This window comes from Leopardus geoffroyi, chromosome B1 (assembly GCF_018350155.1).
Source record: "Leopardus geoffroyi isolate Oge1 chromosome B1, O.geoffroyi_Oge1_pat1.0, whole genome shotgun sequence".
Classification (NCBI taxonomy): Eukaryota; Metazoa; Chordata; class Mammalia; order Carnivora; family Felidae; genus Leopardus; species Leopardus geoffroyi.
The window spans coordinates 180184640-180206203 of NC_059327.1; the positions used below are offsets into that span (position 1 = coordinate 180184640).

Below are 21564 nucleotides of genomic sequence, written 5' to 3' on the forward strand. Positions count from 1 at the left end.
TATGTATACATTGACTATATGTATACATTGACTATATGTATACATTGACTATATGTTTATGTATATATATATATATATATATATATATATATATATATATACACACACATATAAGTAAAACCTTGGATTGGAAGTAACTTATTCTGTGACTGTTTTGCAAGATGAGCAAGCATTTCTAATAAACTGTAATTGACAAATGGGTGAGGTCTTGCAGTGTGAGTAGGATGTGACACCAAATGTCACATGATCACAACTAAGCCAATGGCTCTTGAAATTCACTTTGATGGGGCGCCTGGGTGGCTCAGCCAGTTAAGCGTCCGACTTTGGCTCAGGTCATGATCTCTCAGTTCATGAGTTCAAGCCCCATGTGGGGCTCTGTGCTGACAGCTCAGAGCCTGGAGCCTGTTTCAGATTCTGTGTCTCCCTCTCTCTCTCTGACCCTCCCCCATTCATGCTCTGTCTCTCTCTGTCTCAAAAATAAATAAACATTAAAAAAAATTAAAAAAAAGAAATTCACTTTGATATACACGTGCTTTGGAATACAACCATGTTTCTGGAATGAATTGTGTTTGCAAACCAAAGTTTTACTGTATATGTATATATATAAAATATGTTCTTATTAATCTTATTATGTACATACAAGTATATGTTAAATGTTTTGGTATGAAAAATTAAACTAACGTTTAAACCAACTTTAAAATATATTCTAAAGGAAAGATCTATAAATATATAATATTTATCTTATTATTTCATTTTTATAATAAAAATATATTCCTTGACGTTGCTTAATTTAATATTTTTTAATGCTTATCTATTCATTTTGAGAAAGAGACAGTGAGAGACAGAGAGCATGCATGAGCAGGAGAGAGGCAGAGAGGGGGAGAGAGAGAGAGAGAGAGAGAGAGAATGCCAAGCAAGCTCCATGCTGTTAGCATGAAGGCCTATATAGGACTCGAACCTATGAACGGTGACATCATGACCTGATCTGATACCAAAGTTGGATGCTCAACCAACAGAGCCACCCAGGTGTCCATTAATATTTTTCAATGAGGGCATATGAATCAAGCTGTGGGATATTTCATGGACTTTTTTTTCTACCCACAGGCTTTTTTTATAAGTGGTTTTATATCTAGTCAGCTTGTCTTTACTGTAATCCTTGCTATGGTTGTTGATAATAGTAGCTTATATTGGGTTTACATAATTATTAGACACACATTTTTACCATCAAAGTGCTTTTGTCCACACTACCACTGCTCACACCCCTAGCTTTACCATCAGATTACTTTCTGAAGTTTCGCCCTCTTCATAAAAGTGTGTATACATGTGTGTACATGGATTCCAAAATACCTAAAATCCACCATCACAGTATAAACACTAGTTAAGACCGAAGACAGTAACAGTGCTTCCATTTTGTTACCATTTTGCTGGATATAATGAAGAATCGTCTTTTTATGATACACTCTTCTTACGCCAAATTCTGTTTTATGGATTTTACGTAGATGGTCCTTGTGCTGTTTCTTTTATTTTGTGTCACATGTTTAAAAAAATTTTTTAATGTTTATTTTTGAGAGAGAGACACAGAGCGTGAGTGGGGAGGGGCAGAGAAATAGGGAGACACAGAAGCCCAAGGAGGCTCCAGGCTCTGAGCTGTCAGCACAGAGCCGGACGCAGGGCTCGAACCCACAAACCATGAGATCGTGTCCTGAGTCATAGTTGAACACTTAACCAACGGAGCCACCCAGGTACCCCTCACGTGCTTTGTCTGGGAGGATGGGAAGAGGGAGGCAAGGGGAGTGGGAAGACAGAAAGGAATAAACATAAGGTGAAAAGTATTAGAAGAAAGCAATGAATGGCTGTATATGGCCATTTTATCTACCTCATACTTATTTTAGCCTTTTCCTCTTTTTCCCTGCAGAAACTAAAGTGAAGAATTAAGTCTCAGATGATGCTGGCCAAGTTGAAGTCTTCAGTAAATAATTTTCCAGGAGCATAGATGTTTTAACTTCCTATTTTGGTGAAATACAAACATCAACTGGTTGGTTTGATACTATCGTGTTTACGATACAGGATGTTAGGGGCATTGTAAGTGAAGGCCAGTGCAGTCAGATATGAACTAGATATCTGTCTATATTTGAGGACCCTCATAGAAAGTACCCTTGTTCCATATCGAGACTCCCCTTTCAGTATGAAAAATGCATTCCTTCAGCTTGAACACCCACTAACCTTTATTTTCTAAGTGTTAACATGGACAGCAGAAATCTACTGCTGTCTTCTGGAATTCCATAAACTCTGTGCCCACTTCAGCCTTCTCCATTGCAAAGTGAGTCCAGATGGGACCATGAAGTTTTTGCAGCACGCTGTACAGCACATAATTTTGTTCAATAAAGTTATTATGCCACACACAGCTGTATGCTGCCACATAAATGAGCACATGTGCAATCGAATTCTTGTATTATAAGTTTTATAAGACTAAAATTGAGATTATACAGCCAGACACAATAATTTATTTGAAACATCAACATGTGCGTTGCTCTAGGGTTACACAAATGGGGCCATTCCTTTTCCGAGAGAAAACGTTTGTCTTTTAATATTCAGTATTAACGCAAATGTTTTCCTCAGAATTATAATCTAAATTAGGTGCTTTAAAATGCATCAATATATCATTAACTTCTTACTTTAACATATTAGATCTATAGAAGAATCAATTCTCCCTAACAATGGTGAGAGAACCTAATCACTCTCTAAATTTACTTTTAATTAGCATCATCTGCATTAATTGGTGTAGCTGAGAGCAAAACATTACAGTGCTTTGCTATTTCATATTTGAAATGTAATACATCTTTTGGTCTCATGTCTCTCCAAAAGAACCTTAGCCATTTTTTTTCTGCAGCCCCTTAGTAAATATTTTCAGATGTATTGCTCGAGAATTTTTTTTAGGAAACTAACTACGTGAGGCTATATTAAGGATGTGCTATTCAAATAAATTACCAAGTAACGATTTGGTCTTGATTTCCTGTGCATGTTTGAGAATATCCTTAAAAACATGTTTGTCTCTCTCCTCCATCCTTTCCTCCAAATTCACGAACTCTTGGCTACATTTTGGGGTGATGCAAAGGAAATGGTATGTCATCACCAAGGAGCCAAGAAAGAAGAAAGGAACCTACCATTTAAATGTCTGCTATTGCCAGCCACTGTGCTGTTTTTGTACACATTATATTTTTACAATAATTGTGAAAGACAGGCACTATTTCCATTGTCCTGATCGGAAGAAAAATGAAAACAAAAACGAAAAACACACAAACAAAAAACAAATAAAAACTTAGAGCCCTGAGAAATTGACTTCCCAAAGGTTACAGAACTAGTGTTCACAACCAGGAAGGGTTATAGATGTTCTAGGTCACAGCCATGGTTCCGGTCCTCTGACCCCTGGTCCAAGGCTCTTTCCCCTATATCACACATTCCGTTGGTGTTCCAGCCCCCCCTATCGAGCCTCATCCTTTGTAGAGAAAAACTACAAACAAATTAAGAACAAACTTTTTGATCCAATGAAAGACCACAAATTGGTCTAATCAAGATCAGTTATGACATTTGACCAGAGACATATATATATATATATGTATATATATATATATATATGTATGTATATATAATGTGTGTGTGTGTGTGTGTGTGTGTGTGTGTAGTAACAACAGCTTCCTTGCCAATTAAATATTTTCAAAAGTACCCTTTTTGGTCTAGCTTAATTCTCCTCTCATATATCTGATCTCATTTAATGATACCACTTTCCACTTGGTTGCCTATAATAGAAATGTTAGCTGTTCCTAAATCCTGCATCTTCCTTATCCCCAAATCCAATCAATTCCTCAATGGGGGTTCGACTCTGGAAATACATCTTTCAGGCAGTTTTCTTCAAATATTAGGAATCCTCAGATTCCCTGGGGAACTGGATGTAATGGAGATGTTTAGGACCTTGTTTTTGGTGCTGATATCACAGGGATGTATGCATATGTCTAAGCTTAATAAGATGGATACATTGAATGTGTACAATTTTTGTGTATATCAATTATAGCTAAAAAGATAGGTTGCTGGACCCCACATCAGAATTTAGATTCGATAGATATAGGATGGGGCGCCAGACAATTGGCATTTTTGGTAAGTTGCCAGGCAATGTCCATTCTTCTGATCTGAGCACCACATTTTGAGAAGCACTGTTCTAGAACATCCTTTCACACCCTGTCCATGGCTATCGCATCATACTCTCGTCATGTCTTGGGCAGACAACCATGAAAAACCATCATCATCTTTCCCGTCCCCATCTCCTGTCTAGCCTGTACAATTTCATTTCTTTTTACCCTGTACAGTTTTAATAAGCAAAAACACGATCTGATAGTTAGCCAACTAATTTGCATCTCTTTAATCTTTCCAAAGGTGTGCCACTGCCCAGAAAGCAAGATTATCCCCTCATTTTATAGTTTTCATCTATCATGCTCTTCTGTTTGTCCAGGCTGTTTCCCTTGCATAAATTGCTTACCTTATTTTCAATCTGTCCAACTCCTACTTAACTTTCAAAGTCTATTTGAAAGGTCATATTTCTTGAGAAATATATCCATGCTCCCCTATAAAGTTCATAATGCTTTATTCTGATTTCCTATCGTGCTTAGTACTAGCTCAACTTAATTGCTCATTTTATTGTGTTTGATGACTACTTTTGGTCCCTTTAGTTTTTGTTTTGTTTTGTTTTGTTTTTTTAATGTGCCTAATTTTCCACTAAAAAAATAAATTTTAAATATCTTTGGGTACTTTATGATTACTTCTGTCTCTCATCACTTAATGAAAGTAAGAAGAAAATACAGAGCATTTGTTTGGCCTGCTGACTCTCCTTATTAAGTGTTCTTTAAAAATGTCTTGATTACAAATATATCATTTAGCATATATTATCACCTCCAACACTCTGTGTTAATGCAGAACTGTACTGAGGAAAGAGTTCAACATTATCTGCGTGATTTTAGAAAAACAACTTGTGTAGGCATGTGTCTCTGTGACACAAATATCTAAATCAATAGATGGTTATTTTTGTGTAATTTAAGTCACTGTTTAAATATATACAAATTTTATCTTGATCAGTGCCTCAAGATTTGGCCTGTCTTCACCCTCAGTTTCAAGATTCTTACCTGATACATGAATATTTTGAATTTACAACCGTCCACATTTATACTTTGGATAATATAGACATAGTCTGAACTCTAAATCTATTAAAATCTCTCCCACATCTCCTCTACTAAATGCATTTTAAAATGTAATTAAAGCTTCATCTAACCAGGGATTGAAATTATTAGGGACTAAATTTATAGGAAAAAACATTTCTTTCTATATAACGACTTATTAATATCACTTTTATAATTTTAAAAAATATTTATAAAATTATAAAAAGAATGAAATGTTACAAAGAATTACAAAATAAATTTATTTGCCTTTCTCAATCATTTAATTTTATTATATCTATCTTTAGCTGGTACGTTTTCTAATAAAAATTACCTACATGGAAATAATATATATATAAAGCTTTCAAAAATAGTTTCTGAAAAATTGCTCCTTTAATTGCTTTGGTTTGAAGAAAAATAAAAAAAAGGAAGAAAGAAAATGCCCAGCATGTGTTTATATCATCATGTTTAAGGTTCACTAATTTTATTGTTATACATCTGTGGCAATTAGCAGCCATTTTAGCTATGTCCAATAGATAGGGTAAATTAAAGTTTTTAAATCCAGTTAAATCATTTTCATTACTGAAAGAAAAGAAGAAAACAATTTAAATATTGCAAGTCAGAGTATATCTTCAGAGATGGGTTTACATTAAAATAATGAATTTAAAATCTTTGAAAAAGTCTTTGTTTTGTTTAAAACTACAACCAGCCAGGGGCACCTGGGTGGCTCAGGTGGTTAAGCATCTGACTTCGACTCAGGTCATGACCTCACGGTTTGTGGGTTCACGCCCCGCGTCAGGCTCTGTGCTGACAGCTCGGAGCCTGGAACCTGCTTGGGATTCTGTGCCTCCCTCTCTCTCTGCCCCTTCCCTGCTCATGCTCTGTCTCTCTGTGTCTCTCTGTCTCTCAAAAATAAAATAAAATAAAATAAAATAAAATAAAATAAAATAAAATAAAATAAAAATAAAACCGCAATCAGCCAAATTCTAACCCCTAATCACTATACTCATCACTTAGAATTAAGCTTTGTTATCCCCCAGGATTACAAAAGCAATGGTGAAAATAATCCCTTATCAACTATACTGGAAGATTGAATTTTTCCAGTATTTGACAAGGTGAAAAGATGTTACCCAATCTCTGCTGTGTTTCTGGAGGTACTCTTCAACTAACAGCAGCATGTCCCAAGATATGTCAAAAGGCCCTAGCAGGTGTGGTAAGCTAACAAAGTCTCTTGGAGAGGCAGAGAATTGCCTTTCCTCTTTCCTTTATTTGGTTTTGTTTCAAAGCCTTTTCTTTTTCATGAGAGTTCTACTCTTTCTATCGATGCTGAAAACAATGTGGTTGCCCACTGGAATCCCATTCCATTCTTTTTCGTGGCTGCTGTGTCAGTTATTAATTTACAAGAGGAACAAACATAGCAGACGATTCCAAATTCTGAGGGGTTTTCTATAACCGCCAAGTTTAAATGAAAAACTTTTGTTTTTTCTGTGTTATCATGCACTGGCCTTTGACTATGACTATTTGGGTGAGGCAAAAACTATCTGAAGCTTTTAAAAGACTTAAGTGATAAGAAAGTGTAGGACCAAAAGGGAAACAAAGGGAAAAATCTAAAGAAATGCATTTATTTTGAGTGTGTGTGTTTGTGTGTGACGTGGAGAGGACAAAGATAGGTAGGTAGATTTTTATATGTTTATATGTTACATTAAATACAAACATATGCATACACATTGTGGTAGGCAAAATAATTATTGCACAAAGACATCCAGGTCTAATTCTAGGAATCTGTGAACATTCCGGGTTAATGGCAAGAGAAGGATTAAAGTGGCAGATCATTTGCCTTTAAGATGGGGAGATTATCCTGGATTATCCAGATGAACTCAATGTAATAATAAGGTCTTAGAAGTGGAAGAAGGAGGCAGAGAGAGAATTGGAGGATGGCAGACTTAGACGTATTCGAAAACGGAGACGGTGACCATTGGCAAAGGAATGTGGGAAGTGGCCACTAGCAGCTGCAAAAGACAAGAAAAAGGACTCTTCCTTAGGGTTTAAAGGAAGACAACTTTGTTGATACTTTAATTTTAGCCCGGTGAGATCCACTTTGGGCTTCTGAACTCCAGGAAGTATAAAATAATAATTTTTTTGTTGTTTTAAGCCATTCAGTTTGTAGGAAAATTTGTTAAAGTTAACAGTAAGAGGTTGAACATACACGTGCCTACCCTTGCCTCACTGTTTATCTGTAAGTCACCCATTCTTTTGCGCTTACACACTTTCTCAATGTTGACCAATGGAAATATAACGCAGATTGCATATAAAAGCCACAAACATCATTTAAAACTTCCTTGTAGCAAATTTTAAAAAGTAAAACAAGTGACATTCATTCTAATGTTTTATTCAACCCAATATATACAATATATTATATCAACATGTAATCGTGATGGGGTTATTAATGAGACGTTCTACATTCTTTTTATCTGTATTAAGTTTTGAATCTGAAGTGTATGTGGTACTCACATCACATCTAAGTTTGAACTAGCCACATTATCAATTGCTTAACTGTCAAAATTAGCTAATTGCTGCTCTATCGGACAGCATAGATACATATATCGAGATGTTTTAGCTTTCTGAACCCAATTTTGCTGATGGTTTTGAATATATCAGTATAATTAAAAACTATGATTTTAATAATGTATCCTCTTTTAATGAAGAATAGTGATTTTTTTATACACTTCAAAGTATATGCACTTTGACTTTTGTCAAGATATTGACAAAATGCTAACAGGACCATCTCCAGCTATGAATTATTTTAAAATAACTAAGTAGAAATTTATGGTATTTACCTAGCTTCCATAAATTTAGGTGAGCATTTTGGAAAGCTGATCTTTGGGTTCCATACAAATTTGTTTTTCATCACTTATCTTTTCCTATTTGAATTTCTGTTTACCTACTCTATTTTTACTCTGAAATGCTAGAAATCATATTTTTGTGGCACAAAACAAACTAAAATAAGATGAACTGGCTTCTTCACATCTATTCCTGAATGACTGCTTACTCATGCCACAGCATAGCTGCCACAAAGCCATCATGGGTCATGTTCAGCTATATGACGATGAAGTGGCCAGAGTGTCACAGGTGAAAACAAAGGTACTTCAGAGCATCCTCTCCTGTGGCCAGCGAAATTCTACAGGTTCCAATTCTTACAACCTGGGATACTTAATATCAAGACTAAATGCATAGTTTATTCTTAGTGAGATTTTAAACATGTTTTACAAAAAGATAGTAATTACAGAGTATGAGACTCGATAATCCTTCTGAGGGTTTTTATTTCAGCCTATACAGGTGGTAGGACTTCATTAGGCTTGTTTTTCGAAATAGAGCCGATACTCCTACTAGCATTTGATTTTACTATTTATTTATTTATTTATTTATTTTTATTTTGGAGAGAGAAAGAGAGAGAGTGTGAGTGGGGGAGAGGGGTAGAGGGGCAGAGGGAGAGAGACAGAATCATAAGCAGGCTCCACGCTCAGGGCACTATGGGACTCTGTGAGATCATGACCTGAGCCGAAATCAAGCGTCTGGCACTTAATCGACAGAACCACCCGGATAAATCCTACCAGGATCTTAAATAACTCTACTGATATTTTAAAATATCATATAAGCCATGCAATGTTTTTCACTGACTATGTCTACATTCTGTCCCAGTATCTAACAACCTAGCATTTTCTTTGTCTAGTTTCCATACTTAAACATTTTGGGGATGTTATAAACTGTGAACATACACCCACAGAGAAGCACCGTCTTCTACACATTTGGTGGGCATAGAGGCTGTTTGTTTGTTTGTTTTTGGTGTTGTTTTGTTTCAAGTTTATCTCAATCTTATATTTAATTTACAATGAAGTAAATATGTCAACCTCAGATTTTTTTTAAGAATCCTCACTATTTGACAACAATCTTAAAATGAGGGTATTCTTTAGAACTCTTTTTTTTTTAATGTTTATCTATTTTTGAGAGTGACAGACAGGCAGAATATGAGCAGGGGAGGGGCAGAGAGAGAGAGGGAGACACAGAAATGGGAACAGGCTCCAGGCTCCGAGCTGTCAGCACAGAGCCCGACGTGGGGCTCAAACCCACGAACCGTGAGATCATGAGCTGAGCCAAAGCCGGACGTTTAACCGACTGAGCCACTCAGGCGCCGCATCTTTAAAACTCTTAACATATTTTCTTCCCTCTAAAAATATTAAAATAAACACCTACATATGTTGGTTTATTTTTCCCCCTGACCTGGCTTTAATCTGTTTCTATTGTAGAGCTGTAACAGAATCTTAAGACAGTGGATCTGATCCCCAGATATGGACATGTTGGTTTTTTTTTTGTTTTTTTTTTGTTTTTTGTTTTTTTTTTTGACAATTGTCTAATGAGTGTGTTAGGAGCAGGTTTTCCCTACAGTTAGCAATGTATTATACTTTATGAATGATGTCCTTCATCATCATTACCGGTCTCCATAGTATCTTGCCAATTTGATGGTTCCTTCTCTACATATTTTAATTCGGTCTAGGTTATAGATTCATTGAACCCACTGAGCACCATGACTCACTTTGGAAAGGCAAAAGCATCATAACCTGATGTCAAAGCAGATGAACACCTTACTTCTTACATTGACATACACGCATGTCAAGTATAGTTTCCATCCATGGGGAATGTAGAAAATAGGATCAGAAGAAGCATAGGGTGCACACCTCACTTCTTCCATCTTTACGTACAGCTGAAGTGAGCTGAAGAGAACATCTTAGGAGGGTCTGAATAGCAGTTTGATGTCTGGAAATTGTTCAAAAAGAGTGGGACAACTGCCCTCATTGGCCATTGACATTAATGATAGTAGTTGGAAGACTGGGAATGGAACACATAGTATATGTATTTTAGTGTCATTTTTTCTTCCTTTTTTCTGTTGCAGTTAGTAACATCACATCCTTCTCTTTCAGCTGATGTGATTTGTAAGAGTACAGACTGAAGTCCTCTCATGTTACAAGGACCATTCCCTACGTTTGGCTATAATAAAGAAATCGGTCCTATCTGAAAGCCAACAGGTACATGGCTCAACAATTTTACTGTTAAAAGTTAACACCAGAAGCTCAAGAGGAAGCATCATTGTATTACATTTATTTCTCTTTCTTTGGGACAGTTCTTTCAACCCTTGAAAATAGTGCCATTTTCCCCAAACTGTAGAAGATTGTTATTTTACTGAGGCATCCTTCAAGATCACCCCATATCTTTGTGTAGCCAGTGGAGAAGGAAATGCTAAAACCTACTGGCACTGTTTTCAGCTGGGTTAGGGATTATCCATTTTTAGCCACCTTAAAAAAAAAAAATGTTCTCTTTGAGGATATGCTGTACTCATATGACCCTTTTTGTAGCATTTAGAATGAGACCAGCTAGAATTTCCAAAATAAACACTATGCTCCATGCTTTCTGTCATTAGCTCATTTAATCTCCACCACCATTCTACAATATATAAAACATTATTATTTCTAGTAATATAAAAAATGGAGGACTGAAGAAGCTTAATTATTTGCCCAGGCTCACTCAGCTGGTCAGGAACCTAGAACTTGGTCCCATGTCTATTAGACTCCAAAGCCATGGCCTTACCCATCACACCAGAGAAATGTTAAGGACAGCTTCATGGCTAATATCACATAAAATGTTTTTATATTTTTTATCAAAATTCCCTAATAAAGAAAAAAACCTATATATATATATATATATATATATATATATATATATATATTTGTCCCCCTATATCTTTATTCCCTAATAAAGAAATATATATATATATATATATACACACATATATATACCTTTATATACATATACACCTTGATATATATAAAAATAATTAGACACATATACATGGATATAATCCTAATTTGCAAAATATATTTTAATTATGTTCTCTCAGGGAGGACATTAAAAATACAAGAGCCAAGATAAGTCATCCGGAATCATCAGAAGGGACACTGAATCTCCAAAGGAATGATGACCAGTTTTATTCTTTGGGGGCGATTTCAAACTGACTAAATTTAAAGTATTTAATCTTTGCCTTTTACAATTAAATAAGAACGTGAGTTATCTAAATCCGCACTAATATGGCATCCACTGGCCAAATGTGGCTATTTCAACTTAAATTAAGACAGAGTAAAATTTTTAAGCGTTACTTCCTCAGTCACTGAGCCCCGATCTAACTGGAACGAAGGATGAAGTAAATAATGCTTTTATCAAGGATATTCCACCCTAACCCTCTCCCCCATGTACAATCTCCGTCCTATTTCCACCTCTCACAACTATGCACTTTGGATGAAGAGAAACTGTTTGTTATTTTCACATTATGTTTAACAGGATCCAGTCACCAAGTTGCCTGTTCAAATGAAGAGGAAGGCTGAAAGAAATAGGAACTGACCTGGAGGTGGGGCCTGGGGGTGGGGACTGGGGGTGGGGACTGGGGCTCTTGTGACATCTGCTCACAGCATATTTCAGGAGACCTCACTGAGGACATACATTTCACTGGTGACTTGAGTGCTTCCAGATTACATGGGAAGAGGAAGAGTTTCAAACCAGAATTTGAAAAGCATGACATCTGAACTGAAAGAAATAGCGTGAGGTGAGAACAAGGTGGAAAGATGAACAAAGCCCTGAGCAATCACATCTATAAAATCTCTCTTTGTAAAGTGAGATAAATAAGATGCCTTCTTTCCTTACTCCACCCAGCCCAAATTTCCATTATGTATGTAAAGAATTTTAGATAATTATTTTATACCCATTATGAGACAAGTGGGTGGGGGTATTATACTTAACAATTTCTATAAATGACTTATAAAACAATTTGCATTTCTAAAATGGGAGGTTGAAAGAGATGGTAATTTAGATTGTGAACCCATTAAGCAGAAGTAGGCTCATGTTATGCTTTGTCCCATTTCTAGCTGTTGAAAATGGTTTCAGTGATAAAGACAAGTATCTGTGGCATCATTATGTTGAATAGCATTAATGATTTTGATAATAACAATAACATTTGTCAATTCTAATAAGGCTTTTGGAATTTACAAGTGGTTTGCTCAAGTCTATGTAATACCTATTTAATAAGGCTTTTACACAAGGTGTTTGACTTAAATTCTTTAAAAACGTTGTATAGTATATAAAAAACACATTTGTAAAATAAATTTCAAAAAAAGAATTTGTGTCTATTTCAAAAAGAGAAAATTGGTTTTTTTAGAGACACTGGTTAGAATGAGTGAGAATCTTTCTTTTTCTTTTACACATGGAGGTTAAGAATATTTATATCAAAGCCATAGTATTCTGGAAGAGATTCTCTGTTATTATGTTTGTTATGTTGAGAACATTTCTATAGTGTGTGTGTGTGTGTGTGTGTGTGTGTGTGTGCATGTGTGTATAAACATCACGCTGCTACTTTGAGGTTATCACTGTATACATTTTTCTTCCCTGGGTATACAAATTGTGAATTTCCACAAGTGTAGACTAATGCCTAATGCTGGCACTTATTTAATTGACTGCGTTACATAAAAATTCTATTAAAATTTTAAGCAGAATGAGCCAAATAACATTCAATATTTAATCCTTAATGTAATTAATTTTATTTATGATCTGTTAGCTTATTAATCTCTATCCATCAATATTATAGTACAATTAATCCCTGCATTACATTTTCATATACTACCGACACTTTTGAGAATCTTTTTAAAAAGTCACATAGCATTTGCATACATTCTAAACTTTTTCTCTAGCCACACCTTGAGGAAAACTTTTTGATGATTAAAGTAATGATTGATCGGTATCTCTCAATCTCTCTCCTCTCTTTTCACATCGAATCGTTTTTTGTAAGTTGATTGGTAATACGGTGGAAATATGTAACATAGGCCTCATTCAAATATCAGATACTCCTCTGTTTTCCTTCCTTAACTGGGTCACGGACGTCTAACTCATTAACATTGTCAGAGGCCAGGCCTGAGGAGAGTTTGGAGCTGATGCATGAGCTGTGTCTGGCCTGTGTAAGCATTGCCCATTCTTTTAGTACCTGCAGTTCCTTGGAATGGTGCGGCACCTGTAAAAGGTTAATGAGCATAGAGACTTTTCAGCCATAATGCGCGTTACAGACAGACACTATACAGACACGGATAAACAGACAAGCAACATGCACGCTGCAGGCACACTACAGGTAGCAATTATTACTGCAGATCCAGCACTCGGCTATCTTGCAGAAAACGTATATATATTTTTTCTGACTTGAGACACCATTTCTAAGTTCTATTTTAAAAAGCGGGAGGAAATTGTTTCTCAACAGTTTTTAGGTATATATATATATATATATATATATATATATATATATATACTTGGCTTGAGTTGCAACCAGATATTTATATCATCCTTTTCATTACAAGTCATTAGCAATCCCCTTAACTTTATTAGATAAATAGATCAATCAATCAATCAATCTCAGTTGATTCTTTCCTTTTCAAAAAGCTTGATTTGCTTCCACCCCAAAAGCACTGATTTCACATTTCAGGCACCTTGCCTTCACTGTATTAGATAACATCTTTACTGCTAAAAATAAATCACGGTCCAAATCATCTGCAATAAATATTTTAAATAGATGCAAACTCTCTGAGCTATTAAAAGGTAAAGTGAAGACTTTTTGATGAACTCAAGTTTTAAAAAAAAGAAATCGGGCTGTCAGGTTTTCTAAAAATCCTAAATTACTTGCCTTCAAGATCGCATTCATTGCTCTATGAGACTCATCAAGCATTAATGTACATGCATTAATACTACCAAAATTGCAGAGGGCCTGCAGATAAAGAGTTCTTCCATTCCCAGTTTCATTTTTTAAACAATATCTTGCTATTTTTGCAGCACTCAACACTAATACAGAAGTAATCAAATTAGCATTAGTGGTTCATGTTGCAAACTTCAATTTGCATTGCTACAACATCAAAGTAAAAATATTTGCATATCATAAGTAAAAGAGGTGGGGTTTAAATTAATTTAGGGTCTCAAACAAAATTAAGTAGGCCTGGATGGTAAATTAAATGATAAATTGTTCACAAATATCAAAATTAAATATATTCATACTTTCAAAAAAATCCCAAGGCCTGTGTACTAAATGCTAATGAAATATGAATATTAGAAAAAGAATGGAATATGACAGTGCATATGGAAAATGTTGGGTTTCTCATATTCTGAGAATTCTGTTTTAATTTAATTCAGACTACTGTGTTTACAGCTATTTATAAATCAGAGTATGTAGGTGATAACTCAGAGTGTGTAGGTGATCATTTTCTTTCTATCTGTCTATCTATCTATTATCTTTTTATCTAGCATGATATTCTGAGTCTAATTATTCTCAATATTTCACCATGTAGGGAAATACAGTGACTTTGATATACTTGTCGGCATAAACATGCCAAATTAATGTGATTTCCAAAAATATACATTCCTCCTTTTATCACATGGTATTTTCATGAAGTTTCCATCTGCTTATCACAATGACTAATGTTTTAATACTCCCTTCTTATGTGGTAATTCATTATGGCCAAATTGGTAGAAACACAACATTTTTATGTATGGGTATTTTTGTGCAACCCAGGTCTATATGCTTTCCAAGGAAGTAACATGTTTTCAAAGCTGCAAATCTGTCCTTTAAAAATAATTCACATTCCTGCTTTAGCTCAGTCTCACCCTGACAATGACTTAGTGAATGACCAACACTCTCAATATAATGCCTTCCCTAGAAATTAAATATTCCCTAATGTTTCCAGGAGGCATTGTGTTCTTTCTTCCCTGGCACACACTCCTAAATTGCCTTAATATGAGAAGTATTCTCTAGGTCATCAGTATATAACTATGCACTGATTATTTATTTTGTTGTTTCATGTTCTAACATTTAAACCAAAACACGTTCCTGTGGTACTACTTTGCTTTGAAATATTTCTAAAAAATAAAATAATTAAATGTACTCAAATCTGTTTTATCTTTTAATCTGATGTGTGTATTGGAAAAGAAAGAAAATGCTATTTTATGAGCCATTGTCATGATTTTAAACAATGTAACATAATTTGAGAAATGCTAATGACAAAAATTTCCCAGAGATACTATAAATAGTATCCACCACATTTTATAGCTACTAAATAAGGTTCACAAAGATAATTTGACATCTATACTTGGAAACATTTGAGATATTAGCTGGGTGTCCTTACAGAAAGGACATATAAATAAGTAAACAAGGAAAACAAAGGATTTTCAAGTGGAAACTTGGAACAAAATATAGTTTATCATCTTCTTCTAACTTTTAACTTTCAAGCAATCTGTAAGTTAATTGCATAATATTCAGGTGGGTAAGCAAGCAAAATAATGAGTATTATGTTCAGTTATCCATGGAAGAATTTTTATCCTTGGATTAAGTTTTGTTATTGTTGCTATTGTTTTTTGTTTGTTTGTTTGCTTTTCCCTGTGAGTTGGAATAGAGGAAGATTTTGGAGTATAGTCAACAACATTGATTAGCTTTTTCCATGACAAAATCAGGAAGAAATGGACTGAAGAGTCAGTCTCTCTAATCTACAACCTATGAAACTGTATTTTCTATGTAGGTGTAAAGTATCATAATGTAGTAGTGTAGAATATTATGCCCAAAGACAAAGATATTTTCAAGGGCATTCTAATAATTTTACATTTTAGATAATAGAAATTTAATTGTTCAAAGATCACCTTTGTCATTGTTCAACCATTTCTTCATAATGACATTATAAAGTTATTTATCTGTTTGTTTATTGGCGGGGGGGCAAGCGAAATAAGGATTGTCTATACATTTCTCAAAGGTTTTGATTTGCTACAATATCAATATAACAATGAATCATTTGATGATCTAAGTAGAAATAGCTTTTGTTTGTGTGTATGCTTTACCTAAGACCCTCATAGCTACCAACCATTTTTGTGAGATAATAATAATTCTATTCTCAGAAATATGAAGACAATTAAAAAAAAGACTAAATTGACCTTTTGAGAAGACAGGATGGAGATCTGAATATTAATGTAATCAGTAGCTGTCATTTAGAAGACAAGGAGAAATCCACTGCAGGCCAAACAAAACTGAAACTTAGATGTCTACCACTCAATAGAAATTATTAATAATAGAAGGGAGAATTCAACTTTAAAGAACTCAATATGGGAATTAAATCTTCTTTGTTTTTAGAAAGATTAAAAATACCCATCTCATATCTCTTAATTATTCCAGGTGGAAATTATGAAGTTTTCCAAGATGATTCTCACCTAGGACTAAGCTCTTGTTTAAGCAGGTCACAATAATTAGCACATCCTTGGATGATGACATTTTGCATTGAAAACCATTGTAGTTTGTTGCAGGATAGGAAGATGTTAGTACATCGATTTGTTGTAGTTTTAAAACTACACAGGCTAGAAGAAATAAAGTTAGATGAAAAGTAGTGGGCTGTTCAAGATTCGATAGCTCAAACTTTCCTGCTGAAAATGAGAACACTGCAGACAAAAGGGTTAATGCTTTGTTCAGGGTCACACATCCTGCAGCAGCGCTGGGATTCGATCTCAGGTGTACTAATTCCAAGAATTGGGAATTATGTTTATTTCAATGTGAGAACTGAGTAAGCCAAAGGACATTCAACTGAGATGGATGAAGGTCTAATCTCTGATAGGCACTGTGTATCATACTTTATAGACATTTGCAAGAAATGGAAGATTCAAGACCAAATCTAGAATTCCTAATCCAGCACTCCTTTTGTATGTATTCACAGTGGCAATGGCAGACAAACACTCCACTTGCACAGATTCCTGGATGTTTAAAAGAGAGAATCCAAGAACCCAAGAATGACATTTTGAAGATTTTGTTTCAGTGTAGTCTCTAGTGATAACGTATGACTTTGTGTGAAAACTAACCTTTGCATATTGATCCCTCAAAGAATAGTCATGCAATTATTTTTTTTGTATTTTCTATACTTTTATTAATTGATGTATTTGAACTTTTTTAAAAAAACAATTAACGTTTATTTATTTGAGAGAGAGAGAGAACAAGTAGGGGAGGGGCAGAGAAAGAGGCAGACACAGAATCCAAAGCAGGCTCCAAGCCTACAGCACAGAGCCCAATGCGGGGCTCCACAAACTGTAAGATCATGACTTGAGCCAAAGTCGGATGTTTGACTGAGCCACTCAGGCACCCCAATGTATTTGAACTTCAAGTGTGTTTTACTGATTCCCTTAACCCTCAGCTCTGTAAACAACGAACATAATTGTTTTCTCAAGTGCGTCAATCTTAGCACAATAGATACTACTGTGAGATCACTACTTCCTACTGCAAGAAGCCTTAGTCTAGGCAGTCTCATGAATTTACCATAGAGCCAGTGGAATGCTCTATAAACCTACACAAAGACTTTCTTCGACTCAGTGGCGTGGGGCACTCCGACAGCACTGAATATCAACAGACAAACGGAAATATACTGTTACAATGCTATTATTAGCATTTATAACAGCTCCAGTGCTCTTGATAAATGAAGCCACATTAATTAGTTTCAAGATCTTATTCTCACTTTGGCATATCCAGTAGCACTTCTGAACATGCAATTAAAATATTTCAAAATGTCACTTATGTTTCCATTCTACAAGAAATGCATACTGATTATGGCCCCTTGATTTGGACTCGGTCACATAGATACGTACATTTAGAAACAAAAATCTGTCAACATTCTAAGGGTTAAGAAATCTCACCTGCGTTGCTTGCGATACAAACTGATGAGACATAAAACCATCAGTGATCGTGCAAATGTACAACAGCAGTCGTTTTCTGAGTCAGAAATGTTTGCTGTTACATAATCTGGTTACAGGTTTAATCCTGGTAAATTGGCTTTCCTGTTATTTTGGAAAATGTAATTCAGTGAGGAGTTTTGATGGCAGCCAGTGAAAACAGACCTTTTTTGACATTCCTTAAGTTAAGTTAGCTCTTTATGAAACAAATAGCATAGTTGATTTTGAGGTTAGATGGTAGTCCATGCAGTGACTTTAAGACAAATTATCACTGTCCCTTAAATATTTGGAGATTATTTTTCATCTTTGTCCAATGAATATGAAACATACTTTGGTTCATACTAAACATAGCTTAATTCTTTTAATGTTTATTTATTTTGGGGGGGAGGGGCAGAGAGAGGGAGATACAGAATCTGAAGCAGGCTCCAGGCTCTGAGCTGTCAGCACAGAGCCAGATGTGGGGCTTGAACCTATGAACCTTGAGATTATGACCTGAGCCGAAGTTGGATGCTTAACGGACTAAGCCACCCAGATGTCCCATACTAAGCATAGTTGAAAATGAGATAGTTACTTTTTTTTTTCCTTTTCCATTGAAAAGAAAGCTAAATTACAGATTAGATGGGATGAAGCTAGAGATTAGTAAATACATGCATACATACAGATATGTGTGCATATAAAATAAATGGTATAATCTTTTTTTTTCCAAGTTGTCTGGCCAGTGTAAGTCCACCTTGACTTCTTGTGTAGAAGTAGTCAGGGACCAAAGTAAAGCTACAAAAGAAGCCCCCGCAGCTACCCTCGTGATCCTAGCAAGAGTCTACAGATGTCTGGATAGCCGTAAAGGCAGGAATGTTCCAGGTGCTATCAGAACTAGACCCAAGTGTTCGTCCTATCCTGGAGATGCGAAAGAAAGCAGAAGAGGTAGCGGAAGGAGAAGAACAGATGGGAACATTACTGTCAAATGTGCGTGAGGTCAGTAAAGTAGCTGGAAAAAAAGAAACAAACAAACAAACAGAAATTCTGACATCCTTGATGGCGTCTTAACGCATAACGTAGAACAGGTCATAAAAATTATGCAAAGGGTTAGGAGTGATTTTGCTAATTAATTTGAAGAGGGATTTCAGAAGTAGAAGTCTGGGTGGCAATGATAGCTTTGGTCAGAAAATCAAATCAGTCCTCGGTGTCAGGCTTGAATGGCACCAGGGTTCTGTCTCCTCTCGGCGAGAACGTACTGTGGGCTCTCCTGAGAGAAAACTCCAAAATGTAAGCAGATCTGCCAGGAAAAGAGAGGTGAAGGCGTGATGTGAGCAAAAACTGAGAGGGAAGTTGTAGGTGGGAGAATGTGCTGGAAAGGCTTGTGAAGTTCTTCTAAGGAGAGATGTACACGAAAGTGAGAACAAACTAGACCATGACTCAACCTTCCTCCCCATTCTTCCTCTGCACACTGCCCTTTGCTCTGCTGCCCCTGCAGCCCTCCGTCCATGCACCACCAATAGAAACAGAACTGAGCCTGGCCCACAAAGGTGATGGTACTCAAAAGTGTAAGAGAGATGAATTCTGACTGCCTCTATGCTGGGAAAAAAAAAAAAAAAGAAGAAGAGAGCTAACATTTGAAAAAAAGAAAACCTCGGTGACATAGAGCGCAAAGCATTTTCCGTATCAGATCGGCATTGGCATCAGAAGTCTTCATATACAGGATCAAGGTTAAGAAGGGTGAAGACCGAATCCTTTATTATTCTTGGATGCTGTATTATAATACATAAACTGATATATTCTATTAATTTAAAAGAGGATCTTCGAGGAGCTTGTACTTTATTCGGCGATAGAAGAGGGGCTTTTTATTGTCTAAAATTGATTTGATTTCTAATAAAATATTTGCTTCAACCTTGGGCAGCAAGGCAGCAGATAGTTCAATGTGAGACAGTAATATTATGAAAAATTGTGATATTTTTTTCATGCAGCTCAAAGCCTCCTGTGTTATCCATCAAATTCATTTCCCTTGTAACTAAATCTGTCATAAATCTAGGCATCCAAAAATGAAATATGTTTCCTAACAATAATCTACTGTCAATAAACTTAATAAAGCCTTTAAATGATACAACACTTTCTGGTGGTTTTAAAATGCTTCACAAATAAATTATTGATCCTGGTAGTTAATGGTGATATTAATAGTAATTATATTAATAGCAAATACGAAAATTAGGTATGGACGAGGGTTAATTTGTTCCAGCCACTGGAGCTCTATTTTTCTTTTAATCTTTCATAATTATAAGCAAACAAAATAATAGGTAAATGCATATTCTGCTAGAAATTATATTTAGTCTATGTGAAATAAACCAAAATTGATTCCATTTTTAAAAATTTAAGAATTGCTGAAAAATTTGAGGTAGCTTTTAGGAATTAAAAGAATAAACAGTTTTCAGGGGCGCCTGGGTGGCTCAGTCAGTTGAGCATCGGACTTCAGCTCAGGTCATGATCTCACAGCTCGTGGGTTCAAGCCCCGTGCCTGCCTCGGTGCTGACAGCTCTGAGCCTGGAGCCTGCTTCAGATTCCGTGTCTCCCTCCCTCTCTGACCCTAACCCACTTGCATTCCGTCTCTGTCTCTCTCAAAAATAAATAAACATTAAAAAAATTTTTTTTAAAGAATAAACAGTTTTAATTACAATTGCTAGAATTCCCTCATTCAACAATGAATCAATCACTTGTATCCGGGTGAGTAGGATACCCTACATTCACTTTTTCTTTATAAGCCTTGCGTTTTCTTCTTTTCAGAATCCACTGGAGAAAACATAATATGAATATTGAAATTAGAAACAGTTCTTACTGTTCATGTTTGGCTTCATCTTATATCTTACATTATCTATTGCCTAGATAAATTGTGTTAAGCATGTAAAGAGAACCCATGTTTGTCCCTAGTAGCTGAATACACTCTCTCCAAAAAAACAAAAAACAAACAAACAAACAAAAAAACCTACACTACTTATAACATCTCAGTTTTAATATTGATCTTGTAAGTTTCAGATTAGTGCGTTTGAATTATTGGTCTGATATTTAGGAAAATGTGTATTTTGTTACCAGAAAGCTCTCATGTAAATAGTCATGTTGAATACTTTTATGCCTAATGTTATTTTACTTGAGACTCATAAGGTGTTAAGTGAATATTAACACCCTACGTAATCTTAAAGAAAGAAGCATATTTAGCCTTTATATGAGGAAACAAAGAAATCAGAAGGTTACTTCTTCCTGAAAACTATTAACACTGCTGGTCTAATAGTCCAAACAAAGGAGGTAAAGTTGTTGAAACTGTTCCTATCACTGTGACAACAATTCTCTTTTATAGCAATGTCTCAACCTATTCTCAGGGTGGGGGCTATGATGCCATACCTGTGTATAGGAAAATAAACATCATCAGACTGAGGGTTGTGAATAAAAACTCACTGTAAGGTAACAGATGAAACGGGCTGTGTGGAATGAACATTCACTATTGAAAACTCTGGTCCAATAAGCACTAAAGAACGTAATTCATTTTATGCATGCTTGT

General features: G+C 35.5%; 1 protein-coding gene across 9 annotated transcripts in view; it reads right to left on the minus strand.

Annotated features, from left to right (window-relative positions):
- Nucleotides 1-21564, minus strand: part of PCDH7 (protocadherin 7) — a 427585-nt gene that overhangs the window by 150379 nt on the left and 255642 nt on the right. The window contains exon 4 of one of the 9 annotated variants that reach the window (XM_045474306.1): nt 13279-13305. The exons of the other annotated variants lie outside the window; for them this stretch is intronic. Within the exon in view, the coding sequence (XP_045330262.1) occupies nt 13279-13305 (27 nt within the window). The remainder of the gene's footprint in view (nt 1-13278; nt 13306-21564) is intronic. 9 annotated transcript variants of the gene reach the window in all.